We start from the raw sequence: 17,783 nt of genomic DNA on the forward strand, positions 1-17,783 counted from the left end.
TATGTACATGAGCATGCTTCAGTAAATATGCAAAATTCGATGAGGCATTACTTGCATTATGAACATTTTGTTGAGAAAAAAAAGATAACTATCAACAATGTACATGTTTTGTATACAATACAATGTAAACAATGATAAATAGCCGCTCAGAATTCAAAGATTTTATGGAAGGTACATACATGTACATGTACCATTGGATGGCAAAGTACTTACATGTACAGTTCTGTATAAATAGCACAGTTTTGTGCAATGGAGCCGAAGTGGTCCCTCTATACAAGTGGTTGCCATGGCTGGTTTCACTGTATCAAGCAAATGATTAGCAGGTCTTTTCTTAACACACCTGTCACCTATGATTTGTGAGGGGGAAGTAGCCCCCCTTTCAGGATGTAACTATCTGCCTTGCTGCTATTTATACGAAGATTGGCAACTCTCATTAGTCATCTAGGTCAGTGATGTCTTCTAATGTACGGTGCACAAGAAGAGTTCCTGTAGTTCTATTAAGTACACATACTGTACACAGGAGCCAAGTCGTGATAACCTTTGTACAACTTCAAATTGCAGGGGCAGAATTATTTTTTTGTGAGCAAATTAACGAGACATACTGCAGTTGGCATCACTGTTTGGGTAGTACAGTGTGTCTCAAGAAATTTTCACCTTGTATGGTGTGGGTTTATGAACGAAGAAAGGATGAAACGTTTTGACAATACTGCAGAATGTAGCATCACATCTGTTGGCTCTGGAGTGTGTAGTCACGGCCTAAGTCTACGAGGAGTACAGAGCATCTCATGGGAATTGGAATGTGGAATCACCGCTGAATATTTGCACATGTAATAATATAGACGGCCTCAAGAAAATTGATCGTGATTATTGTTTGGCTTGAATTTGAAGACTGACTGCTATTTTTTCTACCATGTGTATGCTAGGTACCTGGAAACTTTACCAACACAGGATGATGCAGGGAGGGGGCATGCATCAAGGTAAGACGTCTTTTAATACGAAAAGTATTTCATTATTTTTAAACAAAAAATTATATGAAGAAGACATTGCATTTTAAATATCAATCAAACAAGTGAGGAAGTATAAAATATGCATCGTCTTTGGCCTGGAAACTATACTGAGGATCATTGGTATTCAGTATACACTCTGGATATTACATGTAGTGATTGGCATTTTTCAATATTTATAGCAGATCATTTTTTTTAATGAAGTATTATGGTTTTCATGGACAGTTTTCCTCAGAGCCAATCGGATGCAAGGATTTTCATAGCTTATAACGAACATTGATAAACCACTGACGATTCGTTTCATGATATGGTCTGATGTATAGTGTACATTATGTTCACTATCAAAGAAACATGTTATGTTGTCTTCATTGCAAACTGCAAGTTCATATTGCATCATTTGTTTTATCAACACATGCTCATCACAAAGGAAATAGGATGTTGATATGGCAACTGATACTGAAACCTACTCTATGTATTTCTGCAGAAATTGATAACTTTTTTCTGATGTTTTCTTTATACTTCAGTGTTGTACTTATTGAAGAACAATCATTTTCATATTCCTAATTGTTTCCACCGATTAAGTGAAATGATTCACTGAGGCCAAGCCACATACCCAAACTACATACATTAATTATTGAAATGTACTGTATAGATAACATTGAATATAAATTGTCCTTTAGCAAATTTTTCTATTCATTTTAAAGATACTGTACTATGTAAAAGTTGTGGTAATTATCTCAAAATGAGTTCAAATACATACATGTAGATCCAATAACAAGTGTTTGTATGCATAAATGAAAAAAGTGCCATATGGCTCGGGAAAAAAATGTACAATTGCTTTAGTAAAGTAAGCACAGAATTCCATAAAATATCAGACAATTTTCAAAACAATATTAATACCTTTTCCAACATATGCCTTTTTGTGTTAGGGATCAAAAGCTAAAATTTCATGATTTCACAAAGATAAGGTTATAAAATGTACTGGAGCTAGATCTGTGATAATATAGTGGCATTTAACTGATTTTTAAAGATTTTATCATCAAATAATTACTTGCTGCAACCACTTTGTTTTACCTTTGATAATACTTCCAGAAATTGAAAATTCATGTAGTTTATAAAGTTTGTGTTTATAGAAAACTTGCATAATTTCTCTGTTTCCCCTCTCTTGCTCCTGACCTGTAGACTGGCGAATAACAGCAGAAGACAGAGCAAAGCATGACAATCAGTTCAACCAACTCAAGCCAGTCAATGGCTTTATAACTGGTGAGTTTATAGAGTACCGAAGTGTGACGTCATCAGTTTTCACTTTTGCATATACCAGCGTTTTTGACACCATATTTTTGGTGGAGCATGATGAAAACTCCCACAATACAAATTTGGTGAGAATCGGTCCATTGGTCCCCAAGATACATGTAGGACCTCATGAGTACATGTAGCCCCATTGAAGTCATTGTATTATTGGACTGGTTCCTAACATTTACATCCAGGCCAATAGACTGACTTCAATGGGACTAATTATGTATTCATGAGTTCGTATCTAGGGCCTCCATGGACCGATTCCCACCAAAAGTGCTAGTGGGGGGTTTTTAATCATGCTCTACCAAAATAAGGTATCATAAACGCTGAAATGCTAAAATGAAGATTTTTGTTTGTGATGTTATCACTTCTGTAATCTATAGTACATGAAGGACTGACCCCCCCCCCCCCCTCCAAATTCTCTTAATCGGCAAATTTATCCTGATCTACCGTGATCAGAAAATACCTGTGTTTCATGAAGTTGAATGACTGGTGATCCTTTCTTAGGTGCTGTTTAATCATAATCAATAAAAATTTGGTCTATGTTATTGCTCACAAGAAAGGGTCTCTGGTCAGTTGTCTGTGTATACATGTATGAAGAAAAGCTTCAAGGAACACCCTCCAGGTATTTTTGCCAGTGTTGGGTAAAAAGCATGCAACACTTTAAAAATAGAAACATTAACCACTACAGTTTACATACACATGTATGTAATATGTAGTGATAACATTTCTGGGTTGAAGGTTTGTGTGAACACATCCTTGTCATTATGCCCTGAATCTTGAATAGTAATCCCTTTCAGCAGCTTCAAAGCTATCCTGGGATGAAAACGTTTTGTGTATCAGTGCGAGGTGCCATGTCTGATGCTTCTTTGCCCCAAAAGAAAAAAAATGAAAATGAAAAAATAGTAATGTGAACATTAAACGTGTACATGTAGGTCCATTTGTATTGATAGTTCACATTTCTGGGCTAGTAAATATTTGTATGAACGCATCCTTGTCCTACATGAATGTAATGTACATACTTTAGAACAACAGTTGTCTTCAGGCGATTGATCAAGTAGCACAGGTAGTGTTCACATTTTTGGGTTATAGGTTTGTGTGGACACATCCTAGACATTATGCCTGATGTTGTTTTGCCCAAAAAAGAAAAACAAAAAGGGTGAAAATACAAATATACATGTAGTATTTGTGAACATTATACATGTAGGCACAGTTGTATTGATAGTTCACATTTCTGGGCTAGTAAAGATTTGTATGAACGAATCTTTGTCCTACATACAAGTAATGTATAATTCAGAACAGTTGTCTTCAGGCGATTGATCAAGTGGCACAGTTTTCCCACCCTAGACTGATGTCCGAGTTGATAAGCAGATGGATTTCTGTAACTTGATCGGTGAACAGTTTTGTTGTGTGGAACTTGTGATGCTGTTACTGTAGATGTTTCCTTCAGAGTTATTCATTTCCTTGATTACAGGAAAGGGGTTTGCACACCATGGGTATATCCTCCCCTCATCTAGGTTCATACATGTACCTGTTATAGATGAAGTTGGGCTTGTGTACAACTAGATAGATGTTGTTAAACCTTCTCCACGTTATAAACTCCACCATGCCAACCTACAAAGATTATAAATGTTGTTTATCATTAAACTCAAATACCAACATGTACTACATGTACATGTGTGTGGGTAGATAATGAAGTTCAGTACTCTATAATGTTTATTGCAGAATCGGGCAATTTTCAGACCATAAACACAACCCTCGAAATACGTTGTTTTTTTTTGTCTGAGCGCATTGAAGTACTTATATATGTGTGTAGTATACAGTAGGCCTGTATATGCTATGTGTACAGTACTCTGGATTTGTGGCACAAAAAGGTATGGTACTGTATGATAAAGATGTTGAATCAATCTGTCCTAAAAAAAAACTATTTTCTTCGGTCTTTATCATTTCTGGTTTTATCTTTCTCCCCCAGCTTTCCTTGATTGTCCATAACCAGGCTAATTCCTTGAATGCTCTAATGAATCGGTAATGTACGTACATGTAACACATGTATGTACAATTTGTACACTGTACATGTACTTTCAACACACGCTCCTTTCCAGCCTTCAGGCAATGTTGTCACATTCAAGCATGTACACATATTCAATAGAAATGGTTTTGTTGAAAATGTTTTCACACCATACAGTATAGTGTCTTTCTGGAAGAATTTTATTAAAAATGTAAAAAAAGACAAGGGATTCAGAAAAAAAATTGAAGACAAGAATTCAACAAGAATAGTTTGCAACTGTGTTCTTGGCTTTCCCTGTCGCTGTTTGGAATACAAAAAAGATCACTTGGGGTAGCCTCAAGATTAGGAAGTTATTCATTATCATTATGTACTTCCCTGAGATTGAGAGTAGACTACACTACATGTCCTATAGATGTCTTGAAATTGATAGTTTCTATTTGTTATTTGTAAAAATTATGAAACTAAACCATTGTTAAGAAATAATTATGCATCATTAAGTGCTTTGATGTTTTGTCTATACAATACATATTTGTTTCACAGCCCCAGGATATGTATTTTCCCCTGTACAGTATGTGTAAAAATATTTTTTTTTCTCTATATCATTTATGTTATTTTCTACAGGTGAGGCTGCTAGAGGCTTTTTCATGTCGTCAGGGCTGCCGCCACAAGTACTTGGCCAAATATGGTATGAAAGTGACCCTTAACCCCCTCCCCCACTCCCTTTCCCCTTCCTCCCCTCCCAACGTTCCTCTCTGTCTCTTTCTCTTGTCTTTCCTCCACTTCTCTTCCTCTTCTCTCTTGGGCCTTTGTCCTCTTGTTAGACCTTAATCTCCTTTATTCTTATTCTGCCTCTTTCTCTCTCTCTCTCAATTATCCTTCCACTTCTGCCCCCCCATCTCCATCCTGAAAGGTTAAGGTCAAGTCCATCCTAGAAATGGTTGATTTGATTCAATTTAAAAAAAAAAACATGCATATAATTAACCCTGATTTTTTAAAATCAAATTTGGATGTTTAATACATGTATGTTAAGTTATGTCCTTTAATAGTTTCGCTTATTTTTAGCAAAACAGGTTTTATGTTTAACTCAGTGACATGCAAATGGAGAGTCAATGAAACCCCTCGCATTTTTTTTTTTAATTATACAATATTTCAATTTTTACAGATTTGACAATAAGGACCAACTTGGCTGAATCATAAAAAAAACATTAAACAATCTTGAGAATAGTACTACCAGATGTTCAGGAAGGAATAACACTTTGTTTCACATGATAGTCTTGGAAATTTTCCAATTTAAAGCAGATTCAAACCAATAGCGCCATCCCGAGTCCTCAACGAGCTATACCTTGCCAGTTTCCTGACCCATAATGCTAGTGTAGTCTAGTAATATATACTTGAATGATAACATGTTAATTAACTACTCAATGCATTTATACTGCAATAATTATGTAACCAAGTATCAAGACAATTCCTTTTTCTCTCAAAACATTTTAGTTTCTCTATACAAATAAATTATAGGTCAATTTATTCTCTGTAGTATTAGTAGATATCTGAAAAAGTATATTTTAAGACTGTATTTATAGCACACAGTCAATCAGAGACCACACACAGTTCACTCCCCCTTTAACACAAACTTTGGAGCTCCAACAAAAAAAAATGTATGGCGGGTTCCAATGCATAGCACCCTTCTCTTTATAATATTTACTAGTGTTTGTATGCTTGCAGGACACTATCTGACATGAACTCTGATGGAAAACTTGACAAGCTGGAGTTCTCCATCGCCATGTACCTCATCAAGAAGAAATTGAGCAAGGGGGAGCTTCCGAGGACCCTACCGGCCAGTCTGAAGCAGGCCCCGGCTCCTGCCATGCCTGGCTTTAGGGTCCAGCCGATGGGTGAGTGTTGACAGGTTCTTTCCAAGGGAAGTCCACCCCTAGAGCTGTTTCTTTAAAATCTTTCATTAAAATTATATATGACTTTACAAAATATTTTATGAACGACTGTTCGGCAAATACCACTTTATGCTCAAGCACCTTTGTGTACTGTAGGAGTGAGTTAAACCGTCTCCCTGTCAATAACAGGTTGTGGGTTCGAGTCTTCGAGTCCACCCCGGGCAGATGACTGAAGCATGCGTTGTGTTTATATGTAAACATGCCCTTCCCTGTTCTGTAGATGCATGCTATGTGCTATGTTACAGTGGAAAGCACTCTGTCCCTTGGATAGGACATTAAAAGGAGGCCTCGTGTAGAGGAGAGTCACCACCTTCGCACGTTAAGAACCCGCTGAACTATTCGAATAAGAGTAGTAGGTAAACCCCGGTCTAGAGGTTTACATGCACTTCCCCAATCAGTTATATTGAGAAGACAGACCTGTGGGTCATAGTGATTCAAATCGCTTTTCGCTTCCCAGGCACAGCTGAGGCCAAAGAAATGAATTAATAACATACGATAATATACTTTATTGACCCAAATTGGTGAGATATGGCATGTTCAGACAGTCTTGGGATGTCATCAGTTCTCTGATCCACTTAGTGAATTCTGCTTACTCTTTACCCTCGGACCCCCCACTGCAAGTGCCATAACTTTGCCACTACCTAGAATATCAATAATGAACAAAATTTTCTGTAGGTAATTCATTCGTTTATCTTGATTGTGTGAAACTGAGATTTCATTTCAAATACCTGATCAATCAAAGAACTCTCTCTCTCCGATCATCACCACCATTCCCTTTGTGCTTCCAGGAATGGTAAGACCAATGACAGGCTTTGGTACCATGCCTGCAGGAGGGATGCCAGGTGTAGGGGGGATGGCAGTTCCAGCGATGTCTGCCCAGGGGATGCAGCCGGGCAGTTTCAACACTCTACCTAACAGACCAACACCAAATATGGGAGGTACGTCCAAATTAACGTATTGCCTACTAGAACCGGATGAACCTTGTACAAGCCTATGAGAATTTCAGAATACAGTAGTCAATGAGTTCAGAATAGTCCAAGGAACATATTTTTGCTATTGTTTGCAGCAGTCAAGCATAATTTTTAAAATGATTGATCAGTTCTTATTATTGCAAATCTTTCTATAAATTTGTTAGTTTTTCATGCAAGAACGATCAATAATTACATCAAGAATGATTTTGTGATACCTAGTTTAATTATAATGTAAAGAGCATATGTTTATGTAAATATGTATGCAGGAAGTGCTTCATGAAATGACATGGATGTTTGATATGACAATGTATGTTTTATCAGACAGTTACCATAGGAACTGTGCTTCCTGGCCAATCAAAATCAAGGAAAGTTGTCAGATCTGATATCTTGTCGGACAACAAATGTTGATGAAAACATGGGTATGAGCACGGAGGATTATCCTTTGTTCATGGGGAAGGCCATCTATTGTTGCAGCACCCAAAAAGCAAAATATCATCCTCTGCAACTTCTGAAGGATTCTATAGCAAAGAAGAATTGTGCAGTAGGTCTCACGGTACACCATGTATCCTTCTTGGGCAAGTGTTGGTCCTGAAAAGGGCCACCCAAACTTGGATGGTCCTTTTCAGGACCAACACTTGCCCAAGAAAGATACATGTTGTACCGTGATACCTACCACACTATCATCCTCTGTGCTGACGTCCACGGATGAAACACTCTCCTGGATGTGACTTTGTTATCTTTCCCTTCATAATCATTTTAAAGCATATACAGAGATGGGTTCCTTTTCAGTGATTTTCCCCCAAACTCCCTCCAACTTTGCACTCTTCTTTTGGTATGCATGTATGTTGTCATGATCTGAATCTTTTCATTGCAGGTTTTGGAGCCGGCTCTGCCCAGCAGAATGCGATGGCAAGAGCTACTGCAGTGCAGGCTTCTTCGCCAGAGAGGTGAGAGAGAGAGGTCTCCTTTCATTTGTTTGAAGACTTGGGACGTGGGTCCCCAAAGACTACAATAAATTACTCCAAATTAGAGAGGGGAAAAGGTTTTTTGAGAATTTGCTTGGACTACAATTTGTAAAATTGCTTTTAGCCTAGGATTAAAGGTTTCCTTTCAAGACATTTGCCTGAAGACTCGGGGCTGGGGATCTCCCATTGCTAAAATTGCATGTACCTTCAAAAACTGAGTCTTATGACAATTGGTTGATTTAAACAGATTTTAAGATTTATTGGGTTTTATCGACCTGTAAAAGGTATCCCATCATTTGCTTGAATACTTGGGGAATCAAAGATGGCTGACATCACATCAACTTTGAATTAGGAAAAAAATAAGTTTTCTGAGAATTAGGTTGATTTGAAGTTTTAGGGCAAGGCCACTTTCCTATAGGGCATTTTTTTTTTTATTACAGTTATGGTTAAAACTAAAAGGTGCAACAAATCTCCCTGCCCTGTACATGTAAGAGGGGGAATCATGGCCAGTCAAAAGGGCGCCAACGGCTGTTGCCTATGGTTGGCTCGGATTAAATCAAGCCCTTGGGGGTGAGGGTGTTTCATAAAGCTCTTCATATTAAGTTTAGAGTGACTTTAAGAGCGACTGGCAATCCTTACTCATGCGCTAAAATAACGCCAGTAGATGTTTTGGTGTATACCATTCACCGCAAGAAAAGGATCACCAGTCGTTCTTAAAGTTGCTCTTAACGTAAGAACAGCCTTTATGAAACACCCACCTGTATGGGTAGATGTGCATTTGTTTTATATTGCTCACTATCATTGTTTATGATCAGGGTCTCGTTTCATGATTACTTGTTTATAACAAGTGCACCATTTCAGTGACAAGCTCACTCTCAGCCAATCGAGTTGATGGGTTTCCAGTGCCAGTGTGAATGTTCAGTATTTTGTATGGAAAAATAAGAAGAATACTGATGGTTTCATGCAAAATACTGATTTCTTAAGTTCCAGCTTTATTTTTTGTCCTATGGTATTTCTTTGAAAATACTGATTTTTCACTTTTTAAAATACTGAAATGTTTTTGTTGAGGTTGGCAGTTCTGCATTTCAGTATTTGCAAATTTTTTGTTTAAACAAGTTTCATGAAACGGGCCCCACTATTGCCATTTTGTTGTGTTGTTGGTGTGATATTCATGTGTTTAATGTTTACCAGACTTCCGTTTAAAACACTTTGATATCAGGTCAATGCGGCCTATGATGCTGAGGTCATTGACCCTTGGAGGTTATGGCAGTCATAAATACCACTTTATTCCAAGGTAGCCTGCTGATCCCCTTTCCCCCATCACTGCATGAGATTTGACTTTCATCATCAGCTTGGTTCAGGGTAGCCTATAATCTCAGTGGAGGCTGCAGCTTTTGTCTCTGCCTTTTCAGTCTGACGCTGTCAAGCAAAAAGTCTGTCCGATGCCAAAGATTACACCGAGTTGCTGCGAACATTCCAGTCTTGCATTAGGTCTTTTTTTTCTTCTTTTCGACTATGTCCGGTGGATATTTTTTTGCAAAAAAACATGAACTGAATCCTAGACAATGAAAGGATAACAACTTCAGCAAGATGGAGGTGTATACTTGTAGGCAGTGGCTACAAAAGCCACTGCGTGAGGTCTTCCGCATCAGACAGATTGCTGACGATTCCCGTAACAGCATCAGACTTGTATTGGCAACTCGGACAAAATCTGCAGCCTCTGCGAAAGAGTTCAGGCTAGGTTCAAGGCTTTTATTGTGTTCCAGGTCGACAGTGTCAAAAGAGGTCTAACTTGACAAATTAAAAAAAAGAAAAAAACAATAATATAATACCTTTTTCTTATAATAATAGATGTATACTGAGAGGATAGCAGCCGCAAAAAGAGTAAATCTTAATTTGCTGCTGACCGTTAATAAAATGTAGTAAATATTAAAAATGAAAAAAATAAATATAAAAGACAATGCCTGTTACATATGGTCATAGATTTTTTTCATCACACTTATCATTCCAAATAATGGTGTTTTGGGCTTTCCATAATTGAGATGGATTGGATCTGTTGCAACAATTTGAGAGGCACGGCCCTGAAATGCATGTACATGTATGTGATGGTCAATGCAAACAAAATGGATTCATCTGAATTGTACATGTTTGAAATTTAGTAGGAATAGACATGATTCAGTCCGTTCACATACAAAGTTCACCATCGCTGCATTATGCTCGATCATGTCATTCGAAGCCCGTGCACACTATACGACACGATTGCTTAAGATCTATTCTGCAACCAGTTGCCAAGTGCATCTCCCCACGATCGCATCACAGCCAACTTCACACATTGCAACTTCTCTACTACACGCTGCATCTCCATGGCGCCTCTCTATTATGCGCAGTTCATCTCTACTGCATCAGCTCTGGAAATTAGTTGTGAAATCATCTTCTAGGACACATCTGATTGTCTGCATTTATCAAATTACAGGCGTATTGCAGGAAGATTTGACTTGTCAAATGTCTGAGATTGGGTCTGCAATTCGTTGGCAGCAAATCAAGTCACAGCCGCGTCGTGTTGCAGGCTGGCACGCACTCTGCGATTCTGTTGCAAGTGGATCTTAGTGCAATCGCGTTGCCTCGTGTGCGCTGGGCTTTTGTTTGCAAATCAGGGTTCAGAACTCTGTGCATCATGGTTCATGGAAACTCATTTCAGCTTCATTCATTGTAGCATTCTCAGGGTGGTATTTCATAAAGCTTTTACGCACAACTTAGGTGCAGCTGGTGACCCTTTCTTCTCCTTGATCAAATTCTCAATAATTTGAAATCAAGTCTTTTTTTGTTTAATAACAATCATATAACAAACATTCCAATCTTTTGAGGTTTAATAACATTTTCATTGAAAACAAGCATTTGAATGATCAGTTTGGTATTTCTCAAGATATTATTATTATGAGAATTATTTATAGAAACTTCACCCCCATTACACTGAGAGGAAAAGTTTGGGTTGTCTTATTTAGCACAAAAAAGGGTCAGCCAGTCGTGTGCAAAGTCTTGCGTAACTACGGAACAGCTTTATTAAATGGCCCACTGCTTCATGTAGCTTTAGGAATTGCATTCTGCATTCAATGTAGAACAACTAGCACTCTCAAGCTTTTTGCATTGTAGCATGTCACAGAGCAGTGACACATTATTTGCTCCGGCGACAGTTGCTCCGGACAGGCTTAATGTCATCTAAGATAGGATTTTATGTTGGGTTTAGGGTTATATGTAGGTTTAGGGTAGGGTTTAGTGTCAAACTGAGGGTTGAAGTTGGTCATTCCATTTAGTGTGTGGAATAGGAGCAATTGTCGCCAGAGTCAGTGTGCATGATTGAATCAGGAAATGGCACAGGAAGGGAATGGGAATGTGGACAGTTTTCTGAAGCACACCCTCGCAAGGGGGAGGGGTTCAACGCTGTTCATTTTTTTAGTGCAAACAGCTTCATAAACAGTTGGTAATGTAGCAAGAGGGGGGCAGGAGCAACAATTTTGAATTGTGTGTTTGATGGAAAGAAGAAAACAAATATTCAGTTTTTATTCCTGGTCAATTCCATTCGCTGGTAGATTATTCATTTACTTTTTTTTTCAAAAATATACAAAAGTTTTACTACAAAGCACTGTCCCTATCTGATTCTTCACCTGTTCTTTGGGGTTTAGTGATATATGAAAACTGTAAAATGCCCTCAATTTGCATCAATCATCTATAGCCCAGTATACTTCGCCCAATACCTATGTATTATGTTACAATTTGGCATGAACAGGTATCGATTCAGTTCAATTCTCTTGCAGAGTTAAGAGCTTATCTGGCCCTGCCGATTGTCTTAAATTCTCATTTTCATGCTAAGTTCATTCTGTCTTGTTTTGTTACAGGGCACGGTCATCCTCTATAAATGCCGACTGGGGTGTACCTCATAACTCGAAGCTCAAGTTCACCCAGATGTTCAACACCCAGGATAGGACGAGGAGCGGGTTCCTGACAGGAGCCCAGGCTAGGAATGTCCTGGTCCAGTCTGGTCTGGGACAGGCCCACCTTGCGCAGATCTGGTTAGTATCTCGAGCATGTGGTAGTTCAGGGGGGTGTTTCACAAAGATTTAAGTATGACTTAGAGTCGCACTTAAATGTCGTGTTGCACGCAGTATAAAAGGCATGACAGCATTGGTCAGATCATGCCAAGAGGACGCGCACTACTGCGTATTGATCAATAAGATTGCGCGTTGCATATAATGTACGCGTCGACGTTTAAGTGCGACCTAAGTCATACTTAAATCTTTGTGAAACACCCCCCCCCCCCCTGGGCTCTGCAGCATGAAGAAAGAGTTTTACAGTTGATTGTTAGGATAATTTCTATGATTGATTGCATTGGTTCTTTGTGTGATCAATCGTAAAAATGAGCCCCATGATTAATCGCTAATCATTGTGATGCAGGTCCCTCTTCTTATCTCTATCACATACACCCTGATTGCAGTGACTGAACGGTTTTCCTTGTTGACTTCGGCAAATTTCAATATATTGACTCCTAATCCTGTGACGTCTTCAATCCTGTCCTTACACTGGATCAAATGTTAACAGTATCCCTGAGTTCTTATCATAGTAATAGTGCTGCGAGAGTTGAAAAATGCAGCTCGATTTAATTGTAATAAAACACCCTGAAATAAAATAAACATACACATGCACATGTTTCTCCATAGACTGCACTGTATAAATTTCTTCTATTCTGAATTATGTACTGGTAGGTGTACATTTATTCAGAAGGATACTAATGAATTATGAAAATAATAATGAATATCCAAAGAACTACATGTATTAAAAGTATGAGAATGCCTGCAATGCGTAATTTCACTAATTTGTCTTATCTGCATTTCTAGGGGTCTCTCTGATGTCGACAACGATGGTAGATTGACTTGTGAGGAGTTCTGTCTGGCACTTCACCTTGTTGACCTGGTCAAGGCTGGGAAACCTCTCCCTGCTAAGCTACCACCTGACCTCGTACCCCCTTCCTACCGGCGAGGGCGTTCCTCCAGCTTGACCTCATCGGGGGCGGGAGGGGCACCCCCTACCCCCGCTCCGGCTCCCGCCATGCCCACCCCGAGCATGATGGCCAGTATGGGAGGTATGCCTCCTGCACCCCTGGGTGGTGGCATGCCTCCCATGGGAGGGGCGATGATGGGTGCTGGTAGTGCCCCCGGTGGTGTTACAATGCCTGGTGCTATGCCAGGTGTTATGCCTCCTCAGGGAGGATTTGGGGCAATGGGGGCCCCTCTCTCCCCTGCCCTTGTCAAGCAGCAGAGTGTGGACGAGCAGCAGCCTCAAGAAGAAGAAAAGAAATTCACTCCTGGTATGTGTTTCATGAAGCCGTCTGCAAACGCGTGAGAGTTCACCTTTGATTTCAGCTTTTTGTGATTTTGTATTTTCAGCATAATTTCAGCTTCATTTTGCTTTACTCTGTACAAAAGTATAGGCCTTTATTCAATTTTTACATCTTCCAGACAACTTTCCAATAGAGCAATTGACCTTCCTTTGTGCCAAATCAACAATGATAATTATGGGTATATCATTTATGAAGAAAAACAGTCATCTTTCTTGCGTAATGCCATACTGTAACTTGTTAATGCTGGGATGTGCTTGGGATATACAGGGAATGACAGGAAATGCTTGAATAATATGCTTGAGATACTCTTGGGCAATACCTGAAAATATTCAAGAAATGTATTTCGTAGTATTGCCCTTCATTGTCAACTATTTCACATTTTCTAAAAGAATTATTGGGGAGTGTATTTAACACCAGTATCTCTCACTCCAGCCAACCCTGCCTACACTGTCTAATGTCGGAAGAAACTGACACTAGGCTTGTGGATTGGGATAGAAATAGGAGAGGATACAAATAGGATAGAATATAAATATGACCTAGGTCTGATGAAGCTTGCAGCCTTGGGGTGAAAACTTAGGAAAACAGGTAAAATTTTACGATTGTGAAATAAAAAATTGTAGAATTAAAATGGAAATCGAGTGGGATTTTTTGTGCGTGTGTGAAAAAAATATTCAAATCAAAATGGGGATGAAAATTGAAAGATAAACGTGACAATTATATGAGGGAAATATTCATTCATGGTGAGCTTTACCAATGATTACTTCTTTTTCTTACTGATAAATATAGTATCGTTTGAAGACAGAAAGAGACAGAACTTTGAGAAAGGTCAGCAGGAGCTTGAAAGACGGAGGGCAGCGCTGAGAGAAGTCCAAGAAAGAGAAAAGGTAAGAAAAGAGACCCTGCTCACAGATTAGATGGAGGGTTCTTGTATCATGGGATGTAGGGATATATAATAATAGGCATTTATATTGCCCAATTAATCTAGATATAATGTATTTTGAGGCGCATTGTTGTTATTTTATCACTCTGGCTTTAGTTCAAGATTCCTCCCAGTGCTCATTGCATTCACTCAAAGATAAATGCCAGTTGTGGTGATATTTTCAAAATGAGTTCATACAGAATCCAATGAAATTACCTCCAAAGTGTCTATTTGTATAAATAAAAATCCTGTGCCAAAGGATTCTGGAAGATATTGTGTAATTGCTGAGAAATTAGCAAATAAGCACAGGATTCGGATCAAGTGTCGGGCCGAAATTCAAAGCAATAATACACTGTCCCACGTACGCTTATCTGTGTTGCTGATCTCCAGCGTGATTATTTTTCAGCGTAGAATTCAAGATTTAACAAAGTTCAGTTTATGAAACTGTACCAGATCTAGATCTTCGATGATATAGTGACAATTAAGCCTGGTTTTACTGACTTTCTTGTGAAATCAGTGTTTACTGCAACTACTTTCATTGATCTTTATTCCTGCCGGGTATTCCATTCACCTCGTCTGGGTTAAGTGCAGCAGAATGTGGATCAATTTCTTGCTGAAGGAAAACACACCAAGGCTGGGATTTGAACCCATGTTTCCCTGATTGGAAGACAAGACTCGTAACCACTAGACCACGACGCCCATTGATATCCATGTTGGATGTTTGGTTGTTGCAGTAAATGCTCCCCTGGGGAGCGTTTTATCAACATTTCTGTCCGACAAGTTGTCAGATCTGACAACTTTCCTTGATTCTGATTGGCTCAGAAGTACTGTTACTTATGGTAACTGTCGGATAAAACAGGACTTGTCGGATAAAAATCCTTTCATGAAACGCTCCCCTGGTATACATGAGCACCCACTTCATTATTTATCCAAGCTTCTGAGGGAGTGTTTCATGACACAAATAGTGATATCTAGTGACAAATATGCTCTGAGCCAATCAGATGCAAGGATTCTGGTAGCTTATAACGTAGTGAAAAATCACTGACTTTTGTTTAATGAAAAGCCCCCCTGGTATCACCTCATTGATCCTTTATTTATTTTGTTTTAATACAGGAAAGGCAAAGGGAGATTGAAAAGCAAGAGCAGGAGAGGAAAGAAAGAATAAGGTAAATATCATAAGCAATGTTGATAATAAAGGGAAATATAATTTCAATGGGTGTGTTGAAAACCTTCAAACTTCAAAATTCTCAACTTTTTGTAACGGAATAATGAATTGCAAAATTTCAAAAAATAATGTTTGGAAAATTAGAGGAATGAATCTGAAAATGTTTTTTTTTATGGGATGATGAATGTGCAACTACAATTTTATTTGTTTATTTATTTGTAATATTTATCTTTTTATTTATTGTTTTGTTAATTTATTATTTTTTTTTGGGGGGTGGCATTTTATCGAATTCATATCACATGGCATATGGAAGAACTGCTCTTTTGTGAGCATCAAAACTTAAATATGTTACTCTGTCAATATTCTTGATGGTTTTCATTCCTTTATTTGTTTCTTTTTCTATATTTATCAAAATCTATGTAATGTGCAGGTAAATTTTCCACTTGAATCATGAATTATTGTCTGAATTTGTCATCATACTTCATTTTGAGAAGCATTAATATTGCCAATTTGATAACTAGGCTATTTTACTGATTACAGGTTAGAGCAAGAAAGGCGGAGGCAGCTGGAGTTGGAGAGAATGATGCAGAAGCAAAGAGAAATTGAAGCTGAGAGAGAAGCCCAACGGTTAAAGTTAGAACAGCAAAGAGAGGTGAGTTACCCAGGGCTGGGTTTTATCTCCACTACTACTTGGGACTTTTCAATTCCCATGGCCACTAGTGGACCTGGCCGGTATCCAATCCCATACATCAACCATAATTTAAAGTTTTTTACTCAGTATTCTGCTGAAGTGAAAATGCCTAGCCATCTTTGCTTTTCAATTACTATTTTTGGCTAAGTTTTTTTCTTAAATCTAAGTCGGTCCCTACCTGGCTTAAGTCTGGCTAGCATGCAGTTTACAAATTACATACATGTATGCACATACAAATTCTGTATACAAAGTCGATGGGGGAAAGCACCACAATACATGGAGAATGCACCGACACACACCACTTGTCTACTATCCTGGAAAAGATGTTATTTGGTAAAAAACACATCATTGATATGTCAGGCAATGTTAGTCAAGTTTGGGTAAGCCCAGTGTCTCACATTGCTCTCTACTACACATACATGTATATATGCTGCTCCTCCTTTTACTACTACTACTATACTACTACTACTACTACTACTACTTCTACTACTACTACTACTACTTCTACTACTACTACTACTTCTACTACTACTACTACTACTACTACTACTACTACTACTACTACTACTCCTCCTACTAATACTACTAATACTACTAGTAGTACGACTACTACTACTACTACTACTACTACTACTGATACTACTACTTCTACTACTACTGATACTACTACTTCTACTACTACTGCTCTATACTACTACTACTACTACTTCTACATGTACTACTGCTACTACTTCTACCACTATACTATCCTGTAACTACAGCTTTTGTAACTATTAATGTTGCTGTTGCTTTTACGACTGCTACTTGTACTGTACATATTACCTAATTTTTAAGAATAATGAAATTAAACAATTATAAAGCAAATACATGTAGTGATATCTTTGAATTTTATTTGTAGGCCGCAAGGAGAGAGCTGGAGAGACAGAGGCAGATGGAGATTGAGAGACAGAAGAGACAAGAACTGGAAGCCAAACGGATCAAGTCCCAGGAGGAGGTTTGTCACCTCAAGGCTACCAACAAGACATTAGCGTGTGAAATTGAAACACTGGTGAGCAACAGATAATTTCATTTCAGGAGCCTCTTTCATAAAACTTGATATAATAACAAATTTGCAGTATCAGTTAAAAGCTACTGAAATCCTTCACTCTGATTGGCTGATAGTAAATTTGTTATAGAAGTTTTGCATTTGTTATTGTAAGAAGGAAATGGGACTTAGGTGTTCATGATGATGATGATGATGATGATGATGATGAGGATGGCATTGAATTGAAATCTCCATTCATGTTGTGACATTGATGCTAATGATAGTGGTGTAAATTGGGAACTCAAGCAAGCAGCAGATAATTTAGATTTATGTTTAGTCCCACCTATACATTATGGTGATGTTGATGATACTTTGGTTTGGTGGCAATAACTATTAGAC

At 38.3% G+C, this 17,783-nt stretch overlaps 1 protein-coding gene across 1 annotated transcript in view; it reads left to right on the plus strand.

Moving 5' to 3' along the window:
- The first annotated feature begins 809 nt into the window (after positions 1-809).
- Positions 810-17,783, plus strand: part of LOC121414186 (intersectin-1-like) — a 60,991-nt gene continuing 44,017 nt past the window's right edge. The window contains exons 1-12 of the mRNA XM_041607260.1: positions 810-977; positions 2,187-2,267; positions 4,930-4,993; positions 6,031-6,200; positions 7,046-7,195; positions 8,103-8,175; positions 12,087-12,260; positions 13,083-13,552; positions 14,372-14,469; positions 15,618-15,670; positions 16,210-16,321; positions 17,259-17,408. Of these exons, the coding sequence (XP_041463194.1) occupies positions 911-977; positions 2,187-2,267; positions 4,930-4,993; positions 6,031-6,200; positions 7,046-7,195; positions 8,103-8,175; positions 12,087-12,260; positions 13,083-13,552; positions 14,372-14,469; positions 15,618-15,670; positions 16,210-16,321; positions 17,259-17,408 (1,662 nt within the window). The 5' untranslated portion in view covers positions 810-910. The remainder of the gene's footprint in view (positions 978-2,186; positions 2,268-4,929; positions 4,994-6,030; positions 6,201-7,045; positions 7,196-8,102; positions 8,176-12,086; positions 12,261-13,082; positions 13,553-14,371; positions 14,470-15,617; positions 15,671-16,209; positions 16,322-17,258; positions 17,409-17,783) is intronic.

This window comes from Lytechinus variegatus, chromosome 4, assembly GCF_018143015.1.
Source record: "Lytechinus variegatus isolate NC3 chromosome 4, Lvar_3.0, whole genome shotgun sequence".
NCBI lineage: Eukaryota > Metazoa > Echinodermata > Echinoidea > Temnopleuroida > Toxopneustidae > Lytechinus > Lytechinus variegatus.